Source organism: Phyllopteryx taeniolatus, chromosome 18 (genome assembly GCF_024500385.1).
Source record: "Phyllopteryx taeniolatus isolate TA_2022b chromosome 18, UOR_Ptae_1.2, whole genome shotgun sequence".
In the NCBI taxonomy this organism is placed as follows: Eukaryota; Metazoa; Chordata; class Actinopteri; order Syngnathiformes; family Syngnathidae; genus Phyllopteryx; species Phyllopteryx taeniolatus.
In genome coordinates, this window is record NC_084519.1 from 9,602,403 (window position 1) to 9,625,592 (window position 23,190).

The window sequence follows — 23,190 nt, forward strand, 5'->3', positions numbered from 1 at the left end:
AAAGTAAAAAAAAAAAGCCAGCCAGGTATTTAGTCAATGCATCAGTGCCTGAAATAACCCTCATTTGGCAATTGAATTTGGGCTGCCTGGTGGGAGTGGTCCAGGCTGGCAGTAGTAATAATCATAAATCACGTCTGAAACGCTGCCATGTCACATGCCGGGCTCCGCCACTAATGGCCGGGCCCATCTTTCACCGGGTATTTTTATCCAAGCACCCTGACACTCTGGACTTTCTGGACACGTCCTCTCATTTTACGTCGTCAGCACCTCGGGCCAGCGCAAGCACGAGTTCCGTGCGTATCTATAAATACCAGCGAGCTGGCGGCCATTTTCTTTTGGGCCCGGCGAGAAGAGGGTGCGCTGTGAGTCACTGTGTGGTGCTCGCCATTGCAAAGAACAGCTGGTCTGACAAATAAAGGGGTGCATCTGCGCCTTGAAAGTCCACGGTCTGACACCTCTAAAAACACCTGGACGTGCTTCCTTTGTGCATCGTGTTCTGCCAAGTGTTCTAAGCTCGCCTGATATGTGGCAACGAAGGAGGCGGGTCGCCACTGCAGCTTCCTGCTATTTCGGGCACTGAGCTAGTCATTTATTTGGGCACGACGTGTCAATCACTATGAGCCCTGGTTTATAGACATAAGCTATTTTTTAATCACAATACAGACTTTTAAAGAGACATGGCTAGAATTTTTAAAAGAATGGACAGAGTACTTTTGCGACGTCTGCATATAGTACATGCTAACATTACCTGATGCTTTGCTTCAGCTCTGGATGCTGCAGTATTAGACTCCACAGTCTGCACTTTGCTGCAGGTCTCCGTTTTTTTGTTGCCCTTAGTCTCATCTCGGATAGTAAGTAATCTCCGCACCCAGGTAAACAGCTACAGCCTGAAAATTAATATTAACAGTAGAGTCAGTAACTTGTATGACATCAATGTAAGATTGTTAACTTCAAATATATAAAAATAGAGCTGCAACAGTTAATCGAAAACTAATCGATTATCAAATTAATCAATAACGATTTTGGACAGTCAATTAATCATTTAGAGACCTTGTTTAACTTTAAAATGATCAGAATCCTCAGAATTTCAGCCTCTCAACAGTAAATATTAATATTTATATGTATTATAATAAAGAAGTAAATATTACTACTTATATTTATTATAATAATGAAGCATACTATTTTTGTGTTTCATCAAAATAAGACATTTGCAAACATCTGGTTTTATTTTGGAAAACATTTTTGCCTATTTTCTGACATGTAACGGAGTAAAACCAGTAACTGAATCGTCAATTTATGTTTGTGCATTTTCTGCAATCTCACTTTGAAATAATGTCCTGTGAAATATATATATTTTTTGAATGCAATTCATCGATTAAATAATAAAAGAATCAACAGATTAATCAATTATATAAAAATAATCATTAGATGCAGTCCCATACATCACTAATAGCTAGCAGTCAGCAAGCTAGCTACACAGCAATTACATCAAGAAGCAAGCAGATTGTACAATACAACTGGTGTATTGATATCATGTTGTTGGTGGAGCCCTTCCCTTCCATCTTGAGGGCCATCACTCAGTTGGCCATTAGTGTCGGCGTCGCAGTGCGCATGCGCAGTGCCGGCTCCTCGCCTGGTCAATAATGAAGGTGCCTCTAAATGGCTCTCAAGCAGCCCGGCCGCCGCTCCTCCAATTTGGACTTGTCGACTCCCAGCAAAGTTGCGTTGCCTTGCCGCCGCTGTCAGCTCACTTTTTTCCCCCCGGAAAGTTACACGTCGTTAGCTTGTTGTTAAAAGTTTGTTTGGGGTCTACTCAGTTCTTATCGGCGATGTTGTAAACAAGTCGGTGACAGCCTGCGAGCAGCAGGGAGAGCAGAGCACGTCAGTATGATGAGCTGATGAGCCAGAAAGTAAGCCGGACCTGGGATCAGACTACTTGCTGGCACAACACAGGTACAACTTTACATTTGTTATTGAGCGTGCTGCATACTTGATTTTATAATCTAACAACGAATTTTAACAATTGTAATTTTAGTACATATTTAAAGAAAAGTGATGTGAGTTTTTAAAGATAAATATAAAAACAATCTGTATAAGTCGCCACTTCAATCTCTAAAGACGTTATGACTTATTAAATACTGACACTTTTGTAATATTTAATTTTTAAAAATCAAATGGCCACGTTTTAAGATTTTTTTTTTTTTAAAGCGTTCACCTGCATTTTTAAACTTGAAATTAATGGTGACACAGTCATATTTATCATGCTGAACGATATTGCTGACTTTTAAAGTGGTCATGTAAACAGTTTTTTTTAATGTGTGTATGTATATGTATGTGTGTTTAAATATTTAAATTACCATTTTAAAAGATTAAGATAAGGGTCATAAGGATTAAGATAAGATTTATTAGTCTAGGTATTTTTGTAGAATTTCCCTGAATTTCTGGAATTGACATTGACACACACATCTGTAACATTTATCATGTTTAATTATTTGGTGAACCTTTAAAGTGGTCATTTTAATTTTTCAACATGAATATAAAAAAAACAGTGGTCATTTCAATATTGAAATCGTTTTATAAACATAGCATTGACACATTTGAAAAAATATATTTAAAAAGAAAATGTAAATATTTAAATCATTAGACTATTTTAACATTTATTTCATAGAATTTACATGCATATTTGGACTTGAAATAAGGGCTGACACACATCTGTATTATCATGTGGAATATTTTCATGTTTACTTTTTTTTATCATTGGTCACATCATTCAGGGATTTTTTTTTCACGACATCTGCAGATCATATGGTCGTGAACATGTATTATGTGGCGATATCACCAATCATATCCAGTGTGTGTGGGTAATATCACTCGGCATAAGTGAAATAAATGAAATAATATATGGGCACAAGGAGAAATGAGCTTTCCCAGGTAATTTCTCATCCCACGTGGCATTTGTGTTCCTACCTGATATGTAGGAAATGGCAACACCTCGGGCTCGCGACGACATGATGGCTTGTACGGGGCTACCACGTCCTCATCCGCATGCTGCAAGATTATATTTCACATGTGTACAGTGAACACATAAATTCAAGGGCTATTGACGCATAACTGGGATGACTTGTGCAGATGTCATTCCTTAGCTCTGGAAATAAATTATTATGTGGTGTACAACCATGATTTATACTCGCTGGACTATTTCGAATGAATGACCTTTTTGCATGTGATATTAAGGAGAGGTTTGTTGTTGTAACCCAACAAAAAATGAATCATTTATGGTTTAATTTAACCATTAATGAACAGATTTGAGCTCCCTCGCAAAGATAGTAATGCTCTGTTTTGATTGACATTGTCAGAGCGGTATTAATATATTATGGCTATTGTTGTGGTGGTAGTTTGCAAGAAAGTGCACTGTATCATACTGAGAGCCGTTTGTAACACTTTGCCCCTCTCGTATGGTTACATTCAGTCATCAAAATATTAGAAACTAATTTCAGAAAAATGCAGTGCATTTCTTTAACACTTCAAATATTACACATTGTTAAACAAATGCTATCAATAAGAATTGAGCATAATTATCCATGTAAATGTAATTGAGTTTTGTGTGAATAGAATTGAGTATTGAGTAAATAGAATAGCATAAGCCTTTACACAATGGGAGTGAGCAAAGAAGAGAATAGTAATAGGGTTGTCCCGATCTGATCTGATTTCCGATCACGTGATTTTTAGCTGATTGGTATCTGCTGGAAAATATCAGATTTTTAAATTTGAGTAATATTTAAAGTCAAGAATAAACCTTTTTTTTTGTTTATGTGATTGGAGCCACCGCTGATTTAAAGCCATATAAAAAATGTATCATGTTGGGATCAATTTATTGGAATGAGGGGGGAAATAAACGATAATTGAAACAATTTGGATCCGCTCTTTTTTCTTTATAATGCATTGCCGTAGTATCAGATCGGGCCTCGATAATGGTAGATTCACAAAATCAAGTGAGTCTGACTCGGGACAAAAAAATGTGATCGGGGCATACCTTAATAGCAATATAAGATGTGCAACAATTAATTGATTATCAAATTATCCTACAACTATTCTGACAATAGATTAATCGTTTGCAGAATTTCAGACTCTCAACAGTAAATATTCTCAGATAATAATAATAAAAAAAGATTTTTACTTTGGAAAACAATGATCAACATTTTGGCCTATTCTCTGACATGTTACAGACCAAACCAGTACCTGAATCATTATCAATTTATGTTGATGCATTTTCTCCACTGTCAATTTATTATAGGTATTGTCCTGCTTTTGAAATAATTAATGGATTTTTTTTTTATCCGATTCATCCATTATTCTGAAAAAAAAAATCGACAGTGTAATTAATTATTAAAATAATCATTAGTTGTAGCCCTAAATATAATTTAAAAAAAATAAGAGTAAATCAAATGCCTTTACTAATAAGAGGCACTACTTGCAATTTTTACGTGCAGTCATATCCGCACGTGCCTTTCCACCGCAACCTCAGCCTGCGGTTTGTTCAACATATATGATGACATTGTAGCCCACTTTTTTATCCTCTGTCCCCACCTTCCTTCCTCCCACTCCCCCTACCCCAATCAGCGTATCTTACAGTGAGAAACAGAATTCTCTCTTGTGGGACCGTGGCGGAAATGGCAGGCATCATTGATTGCCCATACAGTGTCAGGTGACCTCTAATCCCGGCCGGGCCAAAGTGAGGCAGCGGGAATGAAACTAATGAAAGCCTATGATTCGTTAAAACGTTTAATGGTGGAAAGTTAATTTATTGGGAAGTTACGGAGAGGAAGTTGACTGTGCTCCGCAAAAAAAGGTGAGAGGTTGTTTCGTAGTAGTGTTGGGAGTGCACAAATCCATTCACTTGAGAAATGCATTAGTGTCTTGGGTTTCAGGCAAGGGGCAGCTATGAAAAATTCAAAGGATGCCAGTGACTTTGACCCTCATCGAGCGGGAAAAAATCAGTCCAATCACATTTATGTACCCAGCTCAAGTGAAATTATTCACAATGCCTTCAGAGGGCAACTCAACTCATTACAGGGGGTCCTAGGTTTACGCCGGAGTTTCAACATAACCTCAACTTGTACAGTAGTCGGAATGTGCCGTTAAAGTTGGAGTTTGCAATTATAAAAGATCTGAATGTCGCCACACTTACACGCACTAATCCATTCAGAATAGCATACAATTGTGCATCTTAGTGATAAATAGTCAAAAAAGAATGTTGCCCAGCTTCAACAGCGCTAGCAATACTAAGCTAGCATTAGCACTGTAAACAAGCCAACATTAGCCACAGCTGCTACGATAGAAGCGTGACTTATTGGTAATAAAAGTGTTACTATAATAAACACGAAATGTTATCGTTTAAGTTTTATTTTTGGGAATGTACAATGAATTAAAAATCAAAAAGAGGTCATAAACTTATCTGTCGAGCAGAAATGTTGCTAGTTCTGCGTCTCTTCTGAATCCTCAACTACCTGAGGTACCTTGCTCAGCTTCTGTTTGCTAGTCTTATGCCCAGCTCGCAAAAGAGGATTGGGCAATTGTTTTTATTTTTCGGAGGTGGCTATTCCGCCATAGTTTCTGCAAAGCACCTGAAGCTCAAGCTAACAGGTCAGTGCGAGGCTGTGGTGATCGGCTATGAGTGTGCTCACAAGTGCACGGCAAACGATTGACACGTCATCAGTCACGCCTTCTGTCTCTGATTGGTTGTTCTTCCTCAGGTGCAGAGGTTTCTTAAAACTCAAATTTGAGGTAGATAAGATAGGGCCAGAGAGGAATTATTTTTGTCACCGATCATTTTACTAATGTACTACTGTCATGTTTATACAGGCATATTAAATAAATACGACAAAAAAGATATATTTTTTTCAACTCCCAAAGCTCCCTTTAACTGCAGTTAACTCAGCAGTAAAGTTGTATGAAGTTATGGCACTTATTACTAAAAGTGCCTTCTTGTGCCGCAGAGTCTCTGTCTGTCATTTCCTTCTCATACTTTGAGATGCGACAAGTAAATGTGTTTGTTCAACAGACCAACTCGGGCAAAATCGAGCAACAACCACAGTGGCCCTAAAGAAGGGATGGACAAACATTTGTGCTCAAGGGCCACATTTGATTTTTAAAATGGACAGATGGGACATGTCATTCGTAGGCAAGGTTAAATATATAAGTATATAATATGTAAGTATATGTAAATTATTTTACAAAGTTTATTTTAATAATGTAATAATGGATTCTCATTTTTTTTATTGTATTATTTATAGTTAATTTAATTATTAGTTAACCAATTACTAAAAAATAAAAGTTAATGCACAGGTAAAATATGGAGAATTGTTTATTTGAATAATGAAATTCTAATTCATTCTCACAATTGTTTAAAATCTAATTATAATTAATTAACCAGTTATTTAATAGGTTAATCGTTAATTTTACAAAAATATTTGTATTTTTTATAATAAATCCAATAATCAGTTATGTAATGAGATGACAGACGTAGGGAAAAAAAGATAAACACGTAAAACGTGGACTCTTGATTAAATATAATGGTGGTGTTATGAATTTAATTCATTCCGTCACCACGCTCTAACCTCAAAGCATTCATATCTCAAATTATATTTTCCCATTGAAATGAAATGGAAATGTCACTAATCCGTTCCCGCCGACCACCAAAAATACAACAAAAGTGTGGGACGTGTTTTTTAATAAAAACATTTGCACTCTCTAATAATTTATTTTATAAATACATACGGTAATGACATAAATATGTATGTATATGTATGCAAACTATACAGTTTTTGCCACATTCTTTGCATTAATCCAGTGGACATTGTGCTGCTTCTGGTTTGCACTCCTTGGCCACCTGGGGGCAATATATTACAGACATGGATATACACAGTACAGCAGTAATAGTCATTCTTTGTCGAGGACAAGGAATATATGCCTGCTGTGAGAATTGTTATATGACCCAACTACATGTGTTGCTCCACCATTTGTGTTCAAATATCTTTTGCTTAAAGGGCAATAACACCATGACAACGATGTTATTTCCCATTATGTGTGAGCACGAATCTAGCGGACTTTATGAGGCAACGTTTTGTCGTTTTAAATACACAACATGCAATTCCCTTTGTTTTATGTTTGTTTACTGGTGGAGCCATAGTGCAGCAGAGGGAGCAAATACTTGACTCGCCACTTGACGTGGTGGAGAAGGTCTGCTCTCTGGTGCTGGTGACATTCTCGTAGTTATTTTAGCTAGTAGGAATTTTGACGCACCACAATACAGACAAGAAGAATGTTATATATTTGTTTATCTTGACATTTCATCTTATCCGTCTCACCTTGTCACACAATCACGTCACAATGCCGTGGCCCAGTCAGTACTCTTGTCCTGGAGTGTGTCTGTTGGCCAAGCGCGCAGATCATTTACGCGTCTCCCTTTTCACTGTTGATATTTACTTGTGCAATTATCTCTCTGCTTTGCCCTCGGCTGAAGACGATACGCAGGCCGGCCGCCTCCCCTCAGTCTCCTGTTGCTCACACATAAACACACCGGCGGAACCGCGGCCTGACACATCAACACACACACAGACGCACACATGCGCAGAAGATAATTGTTTTGGCGTGTTTCAAGCATGTGTGGAGCAAAAATTTGGCTTTATTACTACAGTGAATTCGCCTTTATCAAGGGGGATACATTTCATACCCACCTGCAATAGGTGGAAATTTGAGATATATATAGAGAAAAACGTTTTTGGGGTTTTACACCTTCCAGACGCTTTGAACACATTTACACTTTTTAAAACACACTTTTTAAAGTATTCCTGAGCACCTGTTCTCACCCTCGCACTGTCAAGAAATGCGAGACTATCGTATAACATCACTTTGAGGAATCCAAAAGAAGACTCTCTTGCTCGCAGTTTTCCAAATAAGAGGCAAAGTGTACTTGCTTGAAGCTGTTTATTTATCACTCCCAGGGGAAGTGTACTGTAAAACTGACACATAAAACAAAAGAGAATTAAACATTGTATGTTTGAAAACTAATTTTGTGCTCAAGACCACGCTGTCCGAGACCAACACTTGCTTGATAACAGAACTCACTGAGAGCAAGACCTTTGGGAGTCGAGACTGAGTCAAGACCAAGACCATCAAAATGTGGTCTCGAGACCTGTCTTCAGACCAAGACCTGTCTTGAGTGTTACAACACTATTGAAAACCAAAATGTTCAACCAAACCATATAATTTTGTCTAATTCAACACACAAGAAGAGTTTTGTTGCCTCGATTCAACCTTTGCGGATTACCGTGACCTTGGATGACTGACAAGCTACACAGACAAATAAAAAAAAAACAAAAAAAAAAACTCAATTCTTAGCAAGCACATTGCTATTTTTTATGGATATTGTGGTAGTAAATTTAAAATGTCTTAGGTAATTATCCTATTAGGCTTATGATACTGTCGTTTTCAAAATGTACACCCATGCAAGTGTGATTAAAAAACAACAAAGAAAAAAAAATATCTACATATCTCACTGATGAGCGATTTTCGGAAAAGGCCAACAGACCAGACAACAACATGCGCAATTCTCTCTTCTCTGCGAGGACCAATGAATATTAAAACAGCAAAAACGTATTGTACTGTATTACTCTGAAGGGGCAGTCTTTTCGTGCTATTAATTACGCATCATCTCTTCCTGAATACTGCCTGGCAATACACTGCATTGTATAATCATGAGAGGTGGCACTTAATTTGTTGACAAGTTAACAGTGTAATGATTTTATGTTCACTGATGCACATTTTGTCACTTATTTACAGTTGAAGCGTGCGAGGTTTGAAGCCCACAAAATCATGGAGGCCTCAGAGAACCTCAACGAGCAAATGGTAATGTGTTGTTATTACTGCATGTTAGCCCCAGTGTGTGGTGAATGTGAGAATTTTGTAAAATTTTGTCCCAAAAAATAATGCAATGTTGAAGAGAAAACAGTTTCTGAGTAAATTCTGAGTAATATTAAAAGAAATGTGATGGTTTTACAAGAATGAAGAAAGAGATGTAATATTAAGAAATTAAAATATTCATTCATTCATTCATTTTCTGCACCGCATATCGTCACGAGGGTCGCTGGCGTGCTGTAACCTAGCCCAGCCATCTTTGGGCAAGAGGCGGGGTACACCCTGAACTGGTCCCCAGCCATATAAACAAACAACCATTTGCGCTCACATTCACACCTACGGACAATTTAGAGTCCTCAATTAACCTACCATGCATGTTTTTGGGATGTGGGAGGAAACCGGAGTACCCGGAGAAAACCCACGCAGGCACGGGGAGAACATGCAAACTCTACAGAGGCGACGCCGGATTTGAACCCGGGTCCTCAGAACTGTGAGGCAGATATGCTAACTAGTCGTCCATCGTGCCGCCAAATTAAAATATTATTCAAGAAAAAAGTCAATATATTACAAACTTTCTTTTTTTTTTTTTTTTTTTTTTTTAAGAAAAATGAATTAAATTCAACACTAACATCATAATATTACATAGAACAAAACTGAAAATATCAGCTCCAACCTGTGTGTGACATCAACACTTTGTCACCATTTTCCCCACTAAAGATCATACATCGATCGTTGGGAAAATTATTTTGAACCTTGTTTAGCATCCCCTCAGTTTATTGTGCACTAATAAAATTTAACATATCTGCTCCTGTACACACTGCAATCTGTGTGTGACATGAGTCTCCATTTTGCCTAGAGTCGCTGTCAGGTGGAAACCTTGTATATCCAGATATTGTCAGTTTCATATTTTTTCACAAATTGATACCATTGGTCTGTCCACACGTCGTCTGTTATTTTTATGCAATAAACAGTATAAGGTGTAGAAAAAAAAGCTTGAGAACAAATCTATAAAAGCTCTTGAATGCTCAACTGTCTGAGAAGTGTTATAAAACTCCACCTCTTCCCTCAATCTGCAGGAGCTCTGTCGCATTGTGTCTCCTCAAGATTGAAAATCTGGATGGTTCATTTAGACAATAATGAATGAAAATAGTTAGGCTAGATGCATTTGACGAAGCCTGTTTGGACTGAACATGTTTCTCCATTTGGCTAATGTAAAAATCAGACATATTTTATTTTAACCCTCTTTAGTGTCCCCCAGTTTACTGTGCACTATTGGAGAAAAACTCAACATTTCCGCTCCCGTACACATTACAATCTGTGCGTGACATCAGCGCTTGCGTCCCCATTTTGCTTATTTAAAGATTGGACGCGTATTGTTGGGAAAATGATTTTGGCGGTGAACGAGGTGTGCTCGCATTTCAAAGTCGTTAGTCAGCTACCAGAACAGGTGTAATTTCATCTCCTCTATCAAGCCTTGGACCCCCCCCCCCCCCCCTCCAACACCCCCGCCCCACCCCCATCCCTCCCGCTCTGAGCTGTCAGTCTGCACTGTAATAATAGCGCAAAGTGGCCTGCAATGCATGAACTATGTTGTTTTTCCTCCATTTTTTATGTTGCCCTGCTAGACGTCGGTGGTGTGGATGGCAGGCCGACCCCGGTGGACCATTGTCACTCAAATGTACAGGAGGCAAAGAAAGTGGGGTGGGGCGGAAAGAAGAAAAAGAAATGGGTCTTACACTGTGGCATTATTAAATATTAATGCCCTTATATTCCTCAGTTACTTCATCTGCTTTAAATACGCATGTGACATCATTTATAATGTGAATTTGAGCTTTGGATCGGCCACATTGATTCAGTGGTGGAAATTAGATATCGGCGCGAGCACAGAGATTTCAATTGTTCATAGAACTCAACTCAACATAGAGTTTTTAGGCTGACTGAAGAACAGAATTGGGATTTTTATTAGTTTTGTCCGAATTATTACATTTTAATTTTCCAGATATTATCTGGATGGGAATAATAATCAAAGATGGAATAATGTGTGTGTGTGTGTGTGTGTGTGTGTGTGTTAATGTTAGTATGTGGTAAGTAATAAATATAGTCTGTTAAATATGTCTATATAATTATTTCTCCATAGACGTTTCAGTGTATTGTACGGTTAAGGGGCGTTGTCCACTCATATTTAGCCACATTGATGTAAACGGGTGGGTAAAAGTTGTATGCAGGTCGCCTCAGGGCAGGGCGACAAAAAAACCAAACAAAAAAATCCTCTGCATTGTGGAAATGTTAACTGAGGCCAGAGGAAGCATTCACCAAATGAACAATGTATTGTTATACTATCATATAACGATATCAGCTTTCAGTAAACATGTTCAAAAGTTGCCCCGATGACATTTTAGCAGGTAACTGGGAGATTTGTCTTGACTTTTTTCCTGCTTCTTGTTGCCTTTTAATGAGGAACAGCAAATTCACATAAACTGAACCTAAAGTAAGCGACAACCACACTTTTCCCTTGTCGAGGTTCACCATTCATAGTGAAAGTAGCCAATTCGTTCATTGAAAAAGGCGTGTCTCGGGGGACCAAGAAAACAGACGTCACACACAAAGTTTCGGGGAGTTGTCTGTCGATACTTGATACCTCGAACTTCCAAACCCACCGCCGTTGTCCGCCCTGCTACCCTTTTAAGTCCCTTCACTTCCTCCCCTCTATTTCCCACCGCCGCGCGTCATCTGGGTTGCGGTCCGAGGGCCAACCAGCCGTCTGGGGTCCCTCGGGGTGGCCTAGAAGGAGACTGGGTCCAAGCCAAAAGTGGTTGCTAATGCTACTTTTAGCCTGTTTAACTGTCCCACTCCACCTGTTGTCACGTACTTGTTTAGCTGTGGCAAAATGGTGTTAACAATCCCCCCGCCCCCAACGTGTGATGATAATGACGTCTTCGTGTCAACTATGAGTTTGATTTAGCATCGACACTGAACCAATTGAACCAAAATGTAGTGCTGTACTTGGTGTTGAGTCAGTCTCAACTTGTTTGAGAACAACATGCCGTTCCCACGGCAGCAATGTTACTGGAATTGGTACATAATTGGAAACAAGTTCTTTTAGCTGTATCTGTTTTCCCCTAACACAGTAGTTAAGTCATAATTACAGAAAATATTTGTATGAAAAACAGTAAGTACGGCGGTAACTGAGCGTGCCTTCTTGTGCCGCTTGACGACATATACTGATGCCGCAGCACAAAGTACTTCATTGCATGCCGTTCGTAACCTCGAAACTTCACATAATGGGATCGTCGTTAACCGAAAAAACCCTGTATCTTCCTGTCTTATCTATCATTTCTAATAGAAAGCCAAGTTGTTTTGACATTTAAATAGGGTGGACCTAGTATAAAGACTCGTGGAACACCACTAGTTTTCGACTGTGACACCAGGCTATTGACAGTCATGTAGCGGAGCAGTGTTGTGGAAATGTATCCGCTTTTACTTAATTGGTCTGAAAATTATTATTCATTGACTACAAATATTGTATCTTTGTTCATCTTTCTATACCAGTGATGTATAGTGACTGGCAGAACAATTAAATGTTCTTCATTCTGATGGCATAAGTTACAATTAACCTGCGTATCCACCTATTGTCATATAAACAACATAAAAATAGCTTTGTGTTTAACTAAACAGGATCAGATTTCACCCTAGGTACATGGATTTGTAAGTAACTTTAGATGAGATCATCATTATTTTAGTATATATACTTTTTGTGACATTTTTGTTTGGTTGTGTGCCGTGATATCTTTCTAACGTACAATATGTGGCAGGGCTAAATAAAGGCTGGGAAACACTAATGTAGAGTATACTGTAAAACTGTGGACTGAGTAACGAGCCTTGTGGAACACTACTAGTATCTCTCTACAGTACAGGGGGTCCTCGTTTTACAACACGTAACCCTATTCTATCACTAACATCGCTAACACTGTAGTGATGTCATATTTACAGTGAATTTTTGCATGAAACATTTTCCTACTAGATTGCCTTTGTGATACATGGCTTCCATATGGAAAAAGTCATCAAGATGGAGGCGGGTGGGAAAAGGTTCTTTTAGTTGTAGCAGTTTTTCTGTAGCGTGCTGGGAGAGGCGCGCAGTATGCGTGCAGTATGGCAGCTGTCCCAGTTTGTGTGCGAGCAAGCGACTGCATGGACCAAGTTAGAAGAGGCGAAGGGGGTCAGGTTGCACCTCTCTTTCACCCTGACAGCCCCATACAGTCACACTCGCATAAACATACATGGAGCAGCACAGGCTGAATGCGACCCCGCTCGTCAGAATTGCGTCGACGGCATTGACATTTGATTTTTGTAAATGTTTTTTTTTTTTTATCTGCCCAACAACAAGGTGTGCTGGGGCTTGATAGGAGAGCGGAGTGTAACAGCGAAGCCCTGGCATCCCTCGAGTAGGCTGGCATCGTCACCTCGGCACACTGTTGCGTTTAAGTTTCAGCCTGGTGTACAGTGATTCTCGTAAGATTGATGCGTAGCTGACAGCTGAGAGTCGGCCTTCGTGCGGTCACCTTAATCTGAGGGCACTTTTTGAATCTGAGGGCACATTTGAAATGTTTCCCATATACAGTCGTATCTTGATTTACAAGTATGTAAGTTACCACTGTAATTATTTATAATCTCAATGGTTATGTTTTGAACACTGTTAATCAGTTAGCCAGATCATGTAAAAACAACATACTCAATTTCCACACAAACATTATGGACAGGTGGTGTATAGGCCAAGGAACAACTAATGATATTTTTGCACAGAAGGTACGAATGGAGGAATTTATATATTCACTTTCTGCCGTTAACAGTCTGCTTGAATTGGGGGCCAGTGGGGGCAGTGACAGAGTAATATAACTAATTACATTTGATTACATTTTGATTACTATTCTTAATTACTTTTTTTTAAAAAGTATTAAAACCATAGATCATTATGTTGGAATTAACCACATATTTGTTATTTGTTATTTGCACAAGTTATTAACTTATAAAATAAAATGTAAATAATGATTAAAAAATGTGTACAGCATGCAGAAAACCACCATACCATGTTGACCTAATGACAAATGTACTCAATTTAGACAATATCGCATCAAACAACAACCCAGATAAATTAATGTTCCATAAAAAAGTCAGATGAGACTGTTCAAAAGTCAATGTTCTTTTATGTTAAAAAGTGTAACTGTTGAGTCTATCCTTTTAAAAATCTCATACAAACTAACTGAATGCACTACAAGGTGGCGTTTCAAGGTCTCATGTTTGAGACTACGGCAGAATGGCACATGACCAGAGAGAGCCAATTACAAGCGTCGGCTTTAGATGGAGGAAGTGTTATAAAAAGAAATCACAGCTTTTGCCGCTATTTTTGAAAAGTAACTAAATTGTAAAAATTGTAATTGTGGAAATTTCCAAAAGCAACTCATTTAATTACACATTTTCTCCAAGTAATATAATGGATTACAATTGCATGAATTTTGCAATTAAATTACAGTCTGTCGTGGTGAAGAAGGACCCGAGGTAAAGCTCTCGATTTACTGGTTGATCTAAGTTCCTACCCTCACCTATAGTCACGAGCTGTGTGTCGTGACCAAAAGAACAAGATCGCAGATACAAGTAGCCAGGCTCTCCCTTAGGGATGGGGTGAGACGCTCGGTTATCTGGAAGGGGCTCAGAGTCGAGCCGCTTCTCCTTCACATCGGGAGGAGCCAGTTGAGGTGCCCTAACCAGATACCCGTTGGACGCCTCCCTGGTGAGGTGTTCCGGGCACGTCCCACCGGGAGGAGGCCCCGGAGATGACCAAGGACACGCTGGAGAGACTACAGCTCTCGACTGGACTGGGAACGCCTCGGAATTGGAATGGCTCGGAAGAGGGAAGTCTGGGCTTTCCTCCTTAAGCTGCTGCCCCGTGACCCGACCCCGGATAAGCAGAAGAAAAATGGATGGCTGGATGGACGTCTAATGAAGCCTAAAATGAGTTGCCACACAGCATTAATCAACTAAATTTCTAGTGAGTAGGAAGGAAAAACAGGAATCCGAAAACAATCAGGGAGACGTTGCCCTCTGTTAGGACAGTAACAATTAGGGCAGCAACGATTATTCGAATAGCTAAACGTTAACAGCCTGCCAACTCTACACTCCTATTCCCTGATGCCCACATCACACAGCAAGCCTGGCCCTGCCTTTTAAAGCCATACACAAAGTTACAGATGCTACAGAAGGACGTGAGGATATCGATCTAAGTGGACATGTTCTTATGTTTAGTAATGCAAAATACGTTTTTATCCGATTACTCGAGTAATTGATCCTAGAATCGATAAAATACTAAATAACAATAATAATATTAAACATATTCGATAGCTGCAGCCCTTGTAATAATTGATTAATAACTGAGTTCTCTACAACCAGCAGAGGACGCAATTGATATTATCTTTTGGGTTCTCGCATTGCCTGGGCTCCTCAATCGGTTTTATTGCTAGATCAGATTTTTATGTGTTTGGATATTTATGCTTGTGATTGTCTTATTTTGTTTTATGTATGCTTTTTTTTGTTCTGTCAAAGCACTTTGTAAACATGTTTTCTAACGGTGCTTTATAAATAAAGTTATTAGAAGTAGTATTAATTGAAGCCCAATTTGGGTTGTCTAAACATGCTTTTATTTAGTATTCCTTGATATCTAAAATCAATAATTGCTTAGCCATTGAAATTCGTTTGTCATGTCCATCCCTGATAAAAATTCTGATTCATGAGTTTATTTCGAGTTCAGTGCATCAACTGTGTTCATTTTTCCATTTGTTCCAAGAATTTACGGACAAACAGGCAGCGTCGAGAAATCATCAATGCTGCCTTTGTTGCATCCAATAGAAAAATTTGGTTTTGGTTTGCGAGTTTCTCAATGCCTCCCTGCCGCGTTAGACAGGGAAAGGTTAGCCTGGTTGTGTTCAAAGGTGGACTATTTTCCCCCCAGTGGGGAGTGTTGTATATATGTGTGTGTGTGTGTATATGTGTGTGTGTGAGAGACCCCCCCCCCCCCCCCCACACACACACACACACACACAAAAAACACCCCATAAACCAACCATGTCAGTCTTTCACTTTGTTTTTGGGGGGGGGGGGGTGCAGAAAAAAAGATGTAACATGATAATTAGCTTGGCGCTATCGAGCTTACGAAGGCGCTAGAGCGTCACAGAGGCGCGAGGTCGGCGGGTCAGCGTCGACCGTCAAGCACAAAGTCTGCGAACGACGCGCCAAATGGACTGGAGAATCCATTGAGAGCGGCAGAGAAAAGCAGCATGGGCTTTTCTTTCGAGTGAAACGCACCAGACAGGAAACCGCATGATATTTGTGCTCGAGTGTCTGCTGAGTGCGTCTAGGTGTTTGGCTCTCTGTTTTACGCATACGCACGCGGCAGCGTGGGACGGCTGAGGTCATCCCAGTGGAGTCTGTCTCGAAGACTCTCGTCTTTATTGATTACTCAAAGACTTTTCAAGACGCAGAAGCCTGGCTGCCAGATTTTGATTTTATTCCGGCTTCACCTTATATTAAACCTGGCAAAGTGTCCATCTTAAACAAAACAAAAAGGGCGAAAAAAAACAAGCACATTTTCTTGTTTTTGCTAGGAAGAAAATCAGATTGCTACAATGGCGTGTCGGTTATGGAGGAACCAGACTGACTTGCCTGCAGCAAGAACTTCCTCTGCTGCTCTGCTGCTGGGGGATTGGATTTCTGTCTGTGCGGCATAGAACCGCACTGGTATCGGGAACGGATGTCGAGGCCAGTTTGCCTTTGACCTGACTCTTTATGTAGACACAATGTGGCAAATGTTGGCACATCTTAGGTTTTTGCTTCATCAGCACAAGGGCAACAAATGTTCTACATGCAGTACACTGAAAAAACTCAAAAATATGTCTTATTTCTAGTCATATCTAAACTGATAATACTGAAAAAAAGACTCATGACCTAAAACGTAACTTGTTTTTAGACAATGTTCACTTGTTTCAAGCAACATTTGTCACTGTAAGAAGTTAAAAGAATAAATAAATAAAAAATAAAAACTCACTTTTTTTCTACTTATTTCAAGTAAAAATTAGATTGAAAATGTGAAAACTGTCTAAGAACAAGTTACGTTTTAGGTGATGAGTTTTATTTTTGGTGTGATCAGATTCATTTTGACTAGAAATTTTGGGTGGGGGGCTGTGGCTAAAATGGCACCGCGAGACGTACTTTGCAAGCCAGCATTAGTCGCACCTCCCCCACTACATAAGATATTGAGCATCTTCGTTCGCATTAGTGGTTACCTGGCGCAATTGCGACGTGCAGTTAGCCAGCTAGCTATGCCTACACCGTGAAAATGCATCTTCTCTGCAGATAGTCCTCTAGCGTGGCCGCTTTAGAGCGCTTCGTTGTTGCGGCGTGCAAAAGCCCCACGACGACCCGGTGGGATATATTCCAAGCACGGGTGGCTTAAAACCGATATAATTTTTGCGGCTCAAATATGTAGTTATGTATAGGTGTAAGAAAGCTGCTAGATGAGGTAGCGCATTGCCCAGACACACCCACAGTGTTTGAGAGCTTTGAGATCAGCTTGATTTTTCACCAATTTCTAGCCTCATTTTATATACTTTAAAAATATATATATATTTTTTTTTACATTTTGAGCGATTTTTTTGTTTTTTTTGTTTTTTTAAATCATTCAAATTCTGAATGATCGTTAATAACACTCTTCTTTGTGGTGTGTCTAATTTAAGACTTCTTATTCACTCTACACTAATAGATTTTGTGTAATTCCGATATCTCCGTGGGGAGGTCAAGTCAATATGATTGAGGACAAAGTCTCTGTCCTGTCCTGTGTGTGTGTATACGTTTATGCGTGTGTGTCAGCAGCAGCGTCATCAATAATTGAAGCTAATGTCATTAGGCCTCAGCTCCTTTTCAGACGCCTTTTAATTAAATGATGAATGGCCTCCCAGCTGCCTGTTAAATAATGCTGCTCGTGACATCACGACATAAGGTAGATATCCTTTAAAAACATCTTTTTGAAGGCTTGGCGCAACAGACAGGAAAAGACAGCTACGCTAAATACACACATGCACGCACACTCGCCATCTGCTCTTAGCAAAGATTCAATATAGAGGCTAACAGCCAGCTGTTCCGTCATTCCAGGCTGTTAAAAAAAACACTTCATATCGTCTTCCTAATAAAGTCACTCAAAATACCGTCTGTGAGTTAAAAGGAGGTCGAGGAGTAGGGGGAGGAAGTACGTAAGTGCGAAAGGCGAGGAGATGGAAGGATGGAAAGTCCAAAAATGGGACAAGGTGAAGCCGTATTGGAGGGACAACAGGTAGAGCAGACAGCCAGGTATGAGGGGCCCCTCAGGGGGGGTTCCAGACAGCCGGGGCCTGCCCATGTGAACACCCTCCCCCCACCCGACTCCCTATTCTCTGTGATGCTCCCTTCATCGTTTAACCCCCCCTTACAAACCCCCACTGGCAGGCTGCCTCTGTATCGGATTGCCGTCTTCACAATAGAACCATCCCACTTGGCCACAGGCACACAAAGACACACAGAAGACCTTCATGGCACATTTTATGACATGCCTCTGACTAATAAGAAGTCACTACCTGACTCCATTGGCCACAACATTAGATACACATTAGGGTGTATAAAAATTCGGCCTTCATAAAGATAATAATGCTAAGTTTTGTTTGACACTTTAGCGATTATTTACAGTGGTCTAAAATTGTACTCCATCATACTGAAAGGTCTTTCGAATATTTTGACCCTCTAATGCAGTAAAATATTAGACGCACTTCTTACTATGATGCAGTGCAATACGTAATAAGCCCAATCAAGCCAGAGCATATTATGTTTGTTAAGGCAAAATTTGTTTTCATTATTGGCTGCAATGACACTGCGAGGGTACGTAACTTATTCACTGCCAGCTGTTTTCAAAGCAGAGCTCCTCGTATTGACAGCGGTTTTACAGCGTGTTGACAGATCTTTGAAGATATGCAGAATATTGTGTTCTGTGACAATGTCAACACAGATCCTACCAAAAGAAAGAGAAGTCTTCTTTCACCAGTTCTTTAGTAATCAGCGGTAGAGCACGGGTTGGTTTCACCAAAACACCAATTTCCGACCAAAAAGCGGCGAGAGTAAGCTTTTGGTAAAAAGAAATGTCAAGTTGAACAGTGACTTTGACGTGAATATTTTTTGCTTTTGTGACACCTCAAACTATAAAACAAAAAGAAGACTGAGAAAAGGCTTTTGATGGAAAACAATTTTTTTATTTACTGATATACAACTAAGAAACACGGCATAGCTGGAGTTGTACGTCAGTGGCTTTTGTACTTGGCGTTCATCATTCACTGCGTCATCTTGTCTCACGGGCGCGACACAGACTTTCGAGTACCCACTGTGACACCCAAACTCTTTATACGATACATATACATACTTTATTCCAGTATGAGGTGCCTAAACTTGGCCGACCGCCAACGTGTTGGCATTTCTCTCCCTGATAATCGACGTGACAAACAGACATTCACCGCCGCATCTTTCCTTTTTATTCAAAGGCTGAGCTGATCTCAAATCCAGAGCAATGGAACGCCAATATTTACAGGGATCTGTTAGTCATTACAAGGGTTTACAAACTTGATATTCACAGACAAGCTGGGCGAGACCCGAATAGATACTCTACGTCGGTCGCAGTAAACGGTTGGATTTCAGTTTATGAAAATAATCGTCCACGGGAGTGAATGAGTTAAAGGGGACTGGAAAATTGACTATTTCTCTTCTCAAAGTCTCCAGTCGTCTCCAATAACAATGCAAAACCTTGCTTAATTAATTGCTAACTGATTTGTTTTGAAAAAATAGTTACTAGAAGAGTGAGAAAAGTCAGGTAGCAGTAAAAGGTAATGAATGTCATACTCGCCATTTGCGTGAGACAGAACTGGCGTTCCAGAACAGTGCAATTTCAACCAGAGTGTGCTGTAATTCTTCTTCTTTAATGTGTGCAAGAAGACATTTTCCAAATGTTACCCTCTTCAGTAACGTAGACTTGATGTATTAAAGATGTTTTGTTATTGCATAATCGCTACATTGTGATATTACCAGTACCTAAAAATATCGCAATATGGTGTCACGTGTTATTTCACCATTCCCAACCCAAGAATTTTTCTATAATTTAATGCACAATACAAGGGAGAACATGTTGCATATATTGGGCAAATTTGAGTTGTGTGTGAAAGGTTGTGTTCACAGATTGAGGTTTGCATGATGAGATGTTGAGGCGCTCACGGAGCGGTTTGTTAATTTATTTATTTTTTTGGGTGGGGGCCTGGGGGAGAGTGGGGATGGAGGATGTGGTTTGGGGTCCTAGAGTGGGTGCATGGGGGTGGAACTTGTGCAGTGGCTGTGGTCAGGTTAGGGAAATGGACGTCTTTTGGGGGAATGCAAAAAGAGCGGTGTTGTGTTTCCTCAGCTTCCAAACAGCAGCAGCAGAGAATGAGGGGAGCGCTCACAATTCTAGTGCACTAAGTCATCTTCCCATATGGCTGCGTCTTACGATTCATTCTAGCATTCTTCAACCTTTCACAGGTTTGAGCGTATGGAATATAGCTGTGTATTTTGCAGTTGCGGGCCGTACATTTAATAAGCATTAATATACTACACAAAAACGCATGATAACAGCATGCAACTGTACCATGTACTGTACATCGTCTGGAAGACTTCACAATATTTATTTAGTAATATGACTAAAACTAGGGGGTGCAGGGGGGCTGTTGATCGAATTTGTATGCCCGAGAAAGACGGTTGTGGGGTGGGGTAGTGTTGGCCGATTCAAATGCCCCCTCCGGGTGAATGCCCGTGGCCCCCACCCCGTTCGCCGCCTCCTTTGTACGCCCCTGGGTCCTGCTTGGCTTTATACGGGGGGTGTAAAGTCCCGATACTCACAATATAAGCCACAAAGAAGCCGAGAAGAAAATGGGCTTCCTGATGAAGTCATGAAAGTCCAAACTGTACCACCACACAACAGTTCGACTCTACTTGTTAAGTGTCATGGCATTTTTTGGGTGAAAAGTCTAACCAGCGAGACAAAATGGAGGAAAACAATGGCATCATTCATCATCATGTCTTCTGAAATTTAGACAATCTGTTCAATCTGCAAATGTTTCTCCCACTGTCTGACTTTCCTGCCGTGTGTGTGTGTGTGCGTGCGTGTGTGTGTGTGCGTGCATGTGTGTGTGTGCCTGCGTGCTTGTGTCTAGTCATCTGTGGACTGGTGTAAGTTTCTCCCAGTGTGTTTTTTTTTTTTTTTTTAATCACTCTCATCAGATTAGCCTGGCAGGGGCAGTCGAGGCCAAACGCTTCACAATTAACAGCGCAGAACTGTTGTGCGCACACACACACACACACACACATCCATCAGTTACTTTTCATTTGTGTCCACTGAGTAAAGCTGCATTAAATCATGTCGCTGATCCGTTCACTCTCTCGAGCTCAATCAAGTGGCGCATACGAAGACCACCGGGGCAACGAGTAGGCTGAACCGCGCCCCCCCCCCCAGCCCCCCACCCCCTGTGCAATTAGACCGAATGGTCCTTTTGACAGTCAAATTGTAAATTTGGTAGCTCGGTAAACAACCTTGACGTTCAACTACAGTGGTACCTTAACTTTAATTTGTTCCGTGACCAAGCTCGTAACGTAACTTACTCCATTCTGAAATAAATTTTCCCCACTGTAATGAATTTAAAGTCCTTTAATCCATTCCAGCCCCCAAAAACAACAAATACTTTTAAGTATTTTAAGAAAGAAAAATAGCACTGCATTGTATACAAACTTAAAAGAGAATGTAAAGAAATAAACTGGTTTTATAAATTGCAATTACTGTTTATGCTGTAGTATTCAAGTGTTGGATGTGTGCCTTTAAGGGGTGTGACCTAGTGGATGACTTCAGGAGTTGAAGTCGGCGGTAATTTCAGTGTGAGGGTCTGGGCGTGATTGGTGGCCTACAGCAGCTCCTTGAGAGAATTGACAGAGAGATATTGATTTAACAATATGTTTATTATTTGTTGTTCCTAATATTCTGACACTCTCAACAGCTCTTATTATTATGATGCAGTCATAAGAGTAAACGGTAAATAAATACCTCCCAGCCAATCAGATGCAAATCAAGGAAATGCTTAAACAGACTGAAACAAAATAATATTTTATATATTACAATACAAAACTTCAAATTGACTGTCTATTACAATGGTTTTCAACTGCATCTCAATGAATGGTGCCTTAATGTAATTTCACACTGATTCTCATAAGAGTGTGTGCCTATTATTGTGGCCGGTGAGTTTTTAAGATACGTAACATAGCGATGTATAGCAACAGGTCATTTTGACGGCAGTTTTAGCTCCATTGTCGTCTGGTTGGGGCAATTTGCGAACAAAAAGGCAAAAAGGTTTGATTCATCCAGGGTGAAAACTCCTTTCTTTTCCCGAGTCCTTCCCGAGGTGGCACATTCGTGTGAACGTCAGGGGGTAAAGCGAGCTCAGGCTGACTAAAGGTGTGGGGGGGGGGGGGGGGGGGGGGGTTAGGATATTCACATAAGCCTCCTACCTCTTTTGCTCATTCCCTCTCTCTTGTATAGAGTCCTAGTGCACCTGAAGAAGAAAAAAAAGGGTCGTTTTTGGAGACATAAAGACGAGGGATAGTTTTACACCTCCCCGGGCTGGGGCACAACTGCTGAGGGCCGGGTGGGGCAGTGGAGGCAGGGAGGCACAATGTATTTTACATGAAAGGAAGGGGATAGGGTTACCGCAGCGATAAGCACTCACACAAATGGAGAGAGAGAACTGAGTGCTTTGAGCGAGGGAGGGACAGAGGGGTGCGGGGGGTGACAGGTAAACGTGTGTGCCAGAGACAAAATGAAGGGGGACAGCATGGAGGACAGATAGAAATGCAGGTATGTTGTTCCCCCACGATATCGTGGTGCATCCTTCATGCCCCCTGCTGTATTGCGGCGTTTTAATACGAACCTTTTGGACATACTTTGCAAATTGTGTATGAAGGGTTCAACCTACAGCAAGGCGTGTTCCATAATGCAAGCTTTCACTTGGGCAACATCGGCATACAGGTGTGTTATTATACAGGTGTGCTTTTATCTGGAAGCCCCGACTTTTGTTAGGATGCAAGGCTCAAAATAAGTGGATTCACATCATAATTTGCAAGTCAAAATTCACCTTTTGCGCC

The 23,190-nt window shown here is 40.3% G+C and overlaps 1 protein-coding gene across 5 annotated transcripts in view; it reads left to right on the top strand.

Annotated features, from left to right (window-relative positions):
- Positions 1 to 1,606: 1,606 nt before the first annotated feature.
- Positions 1,607 to 23,190, top strand: part of eya4 (EYA transcriptional coactivator and phosphatase 4) — a 58,832-nt gene continuing 37,248 nt past the window's right edge. For 2 of the 5 annotated variants that reach the window (XM_061753441.1, XM_061753443.1), the window contains exons 1-2: positions 1,609 to 1,953; positions 8,842 to 8,907. In XM_061753441.1, coding sequence (XP_061609425.1) covers positions 8,875 to 8,907 — 33 coding nt within the window. In that variant the 5' untranslated portion in view covers positions 1,609 to 1,953; positions 8,842 to 8,874. Of the gene's footprint in view, positions 1,954 to 8,841; positions 8,908 to 23,190 lie in introns of all 5 variants that reach the window. The other 3 variants (XR_009785395.1, XM_061753442.1, XM_061753445.1) reach the window with 3 other exon arrangements.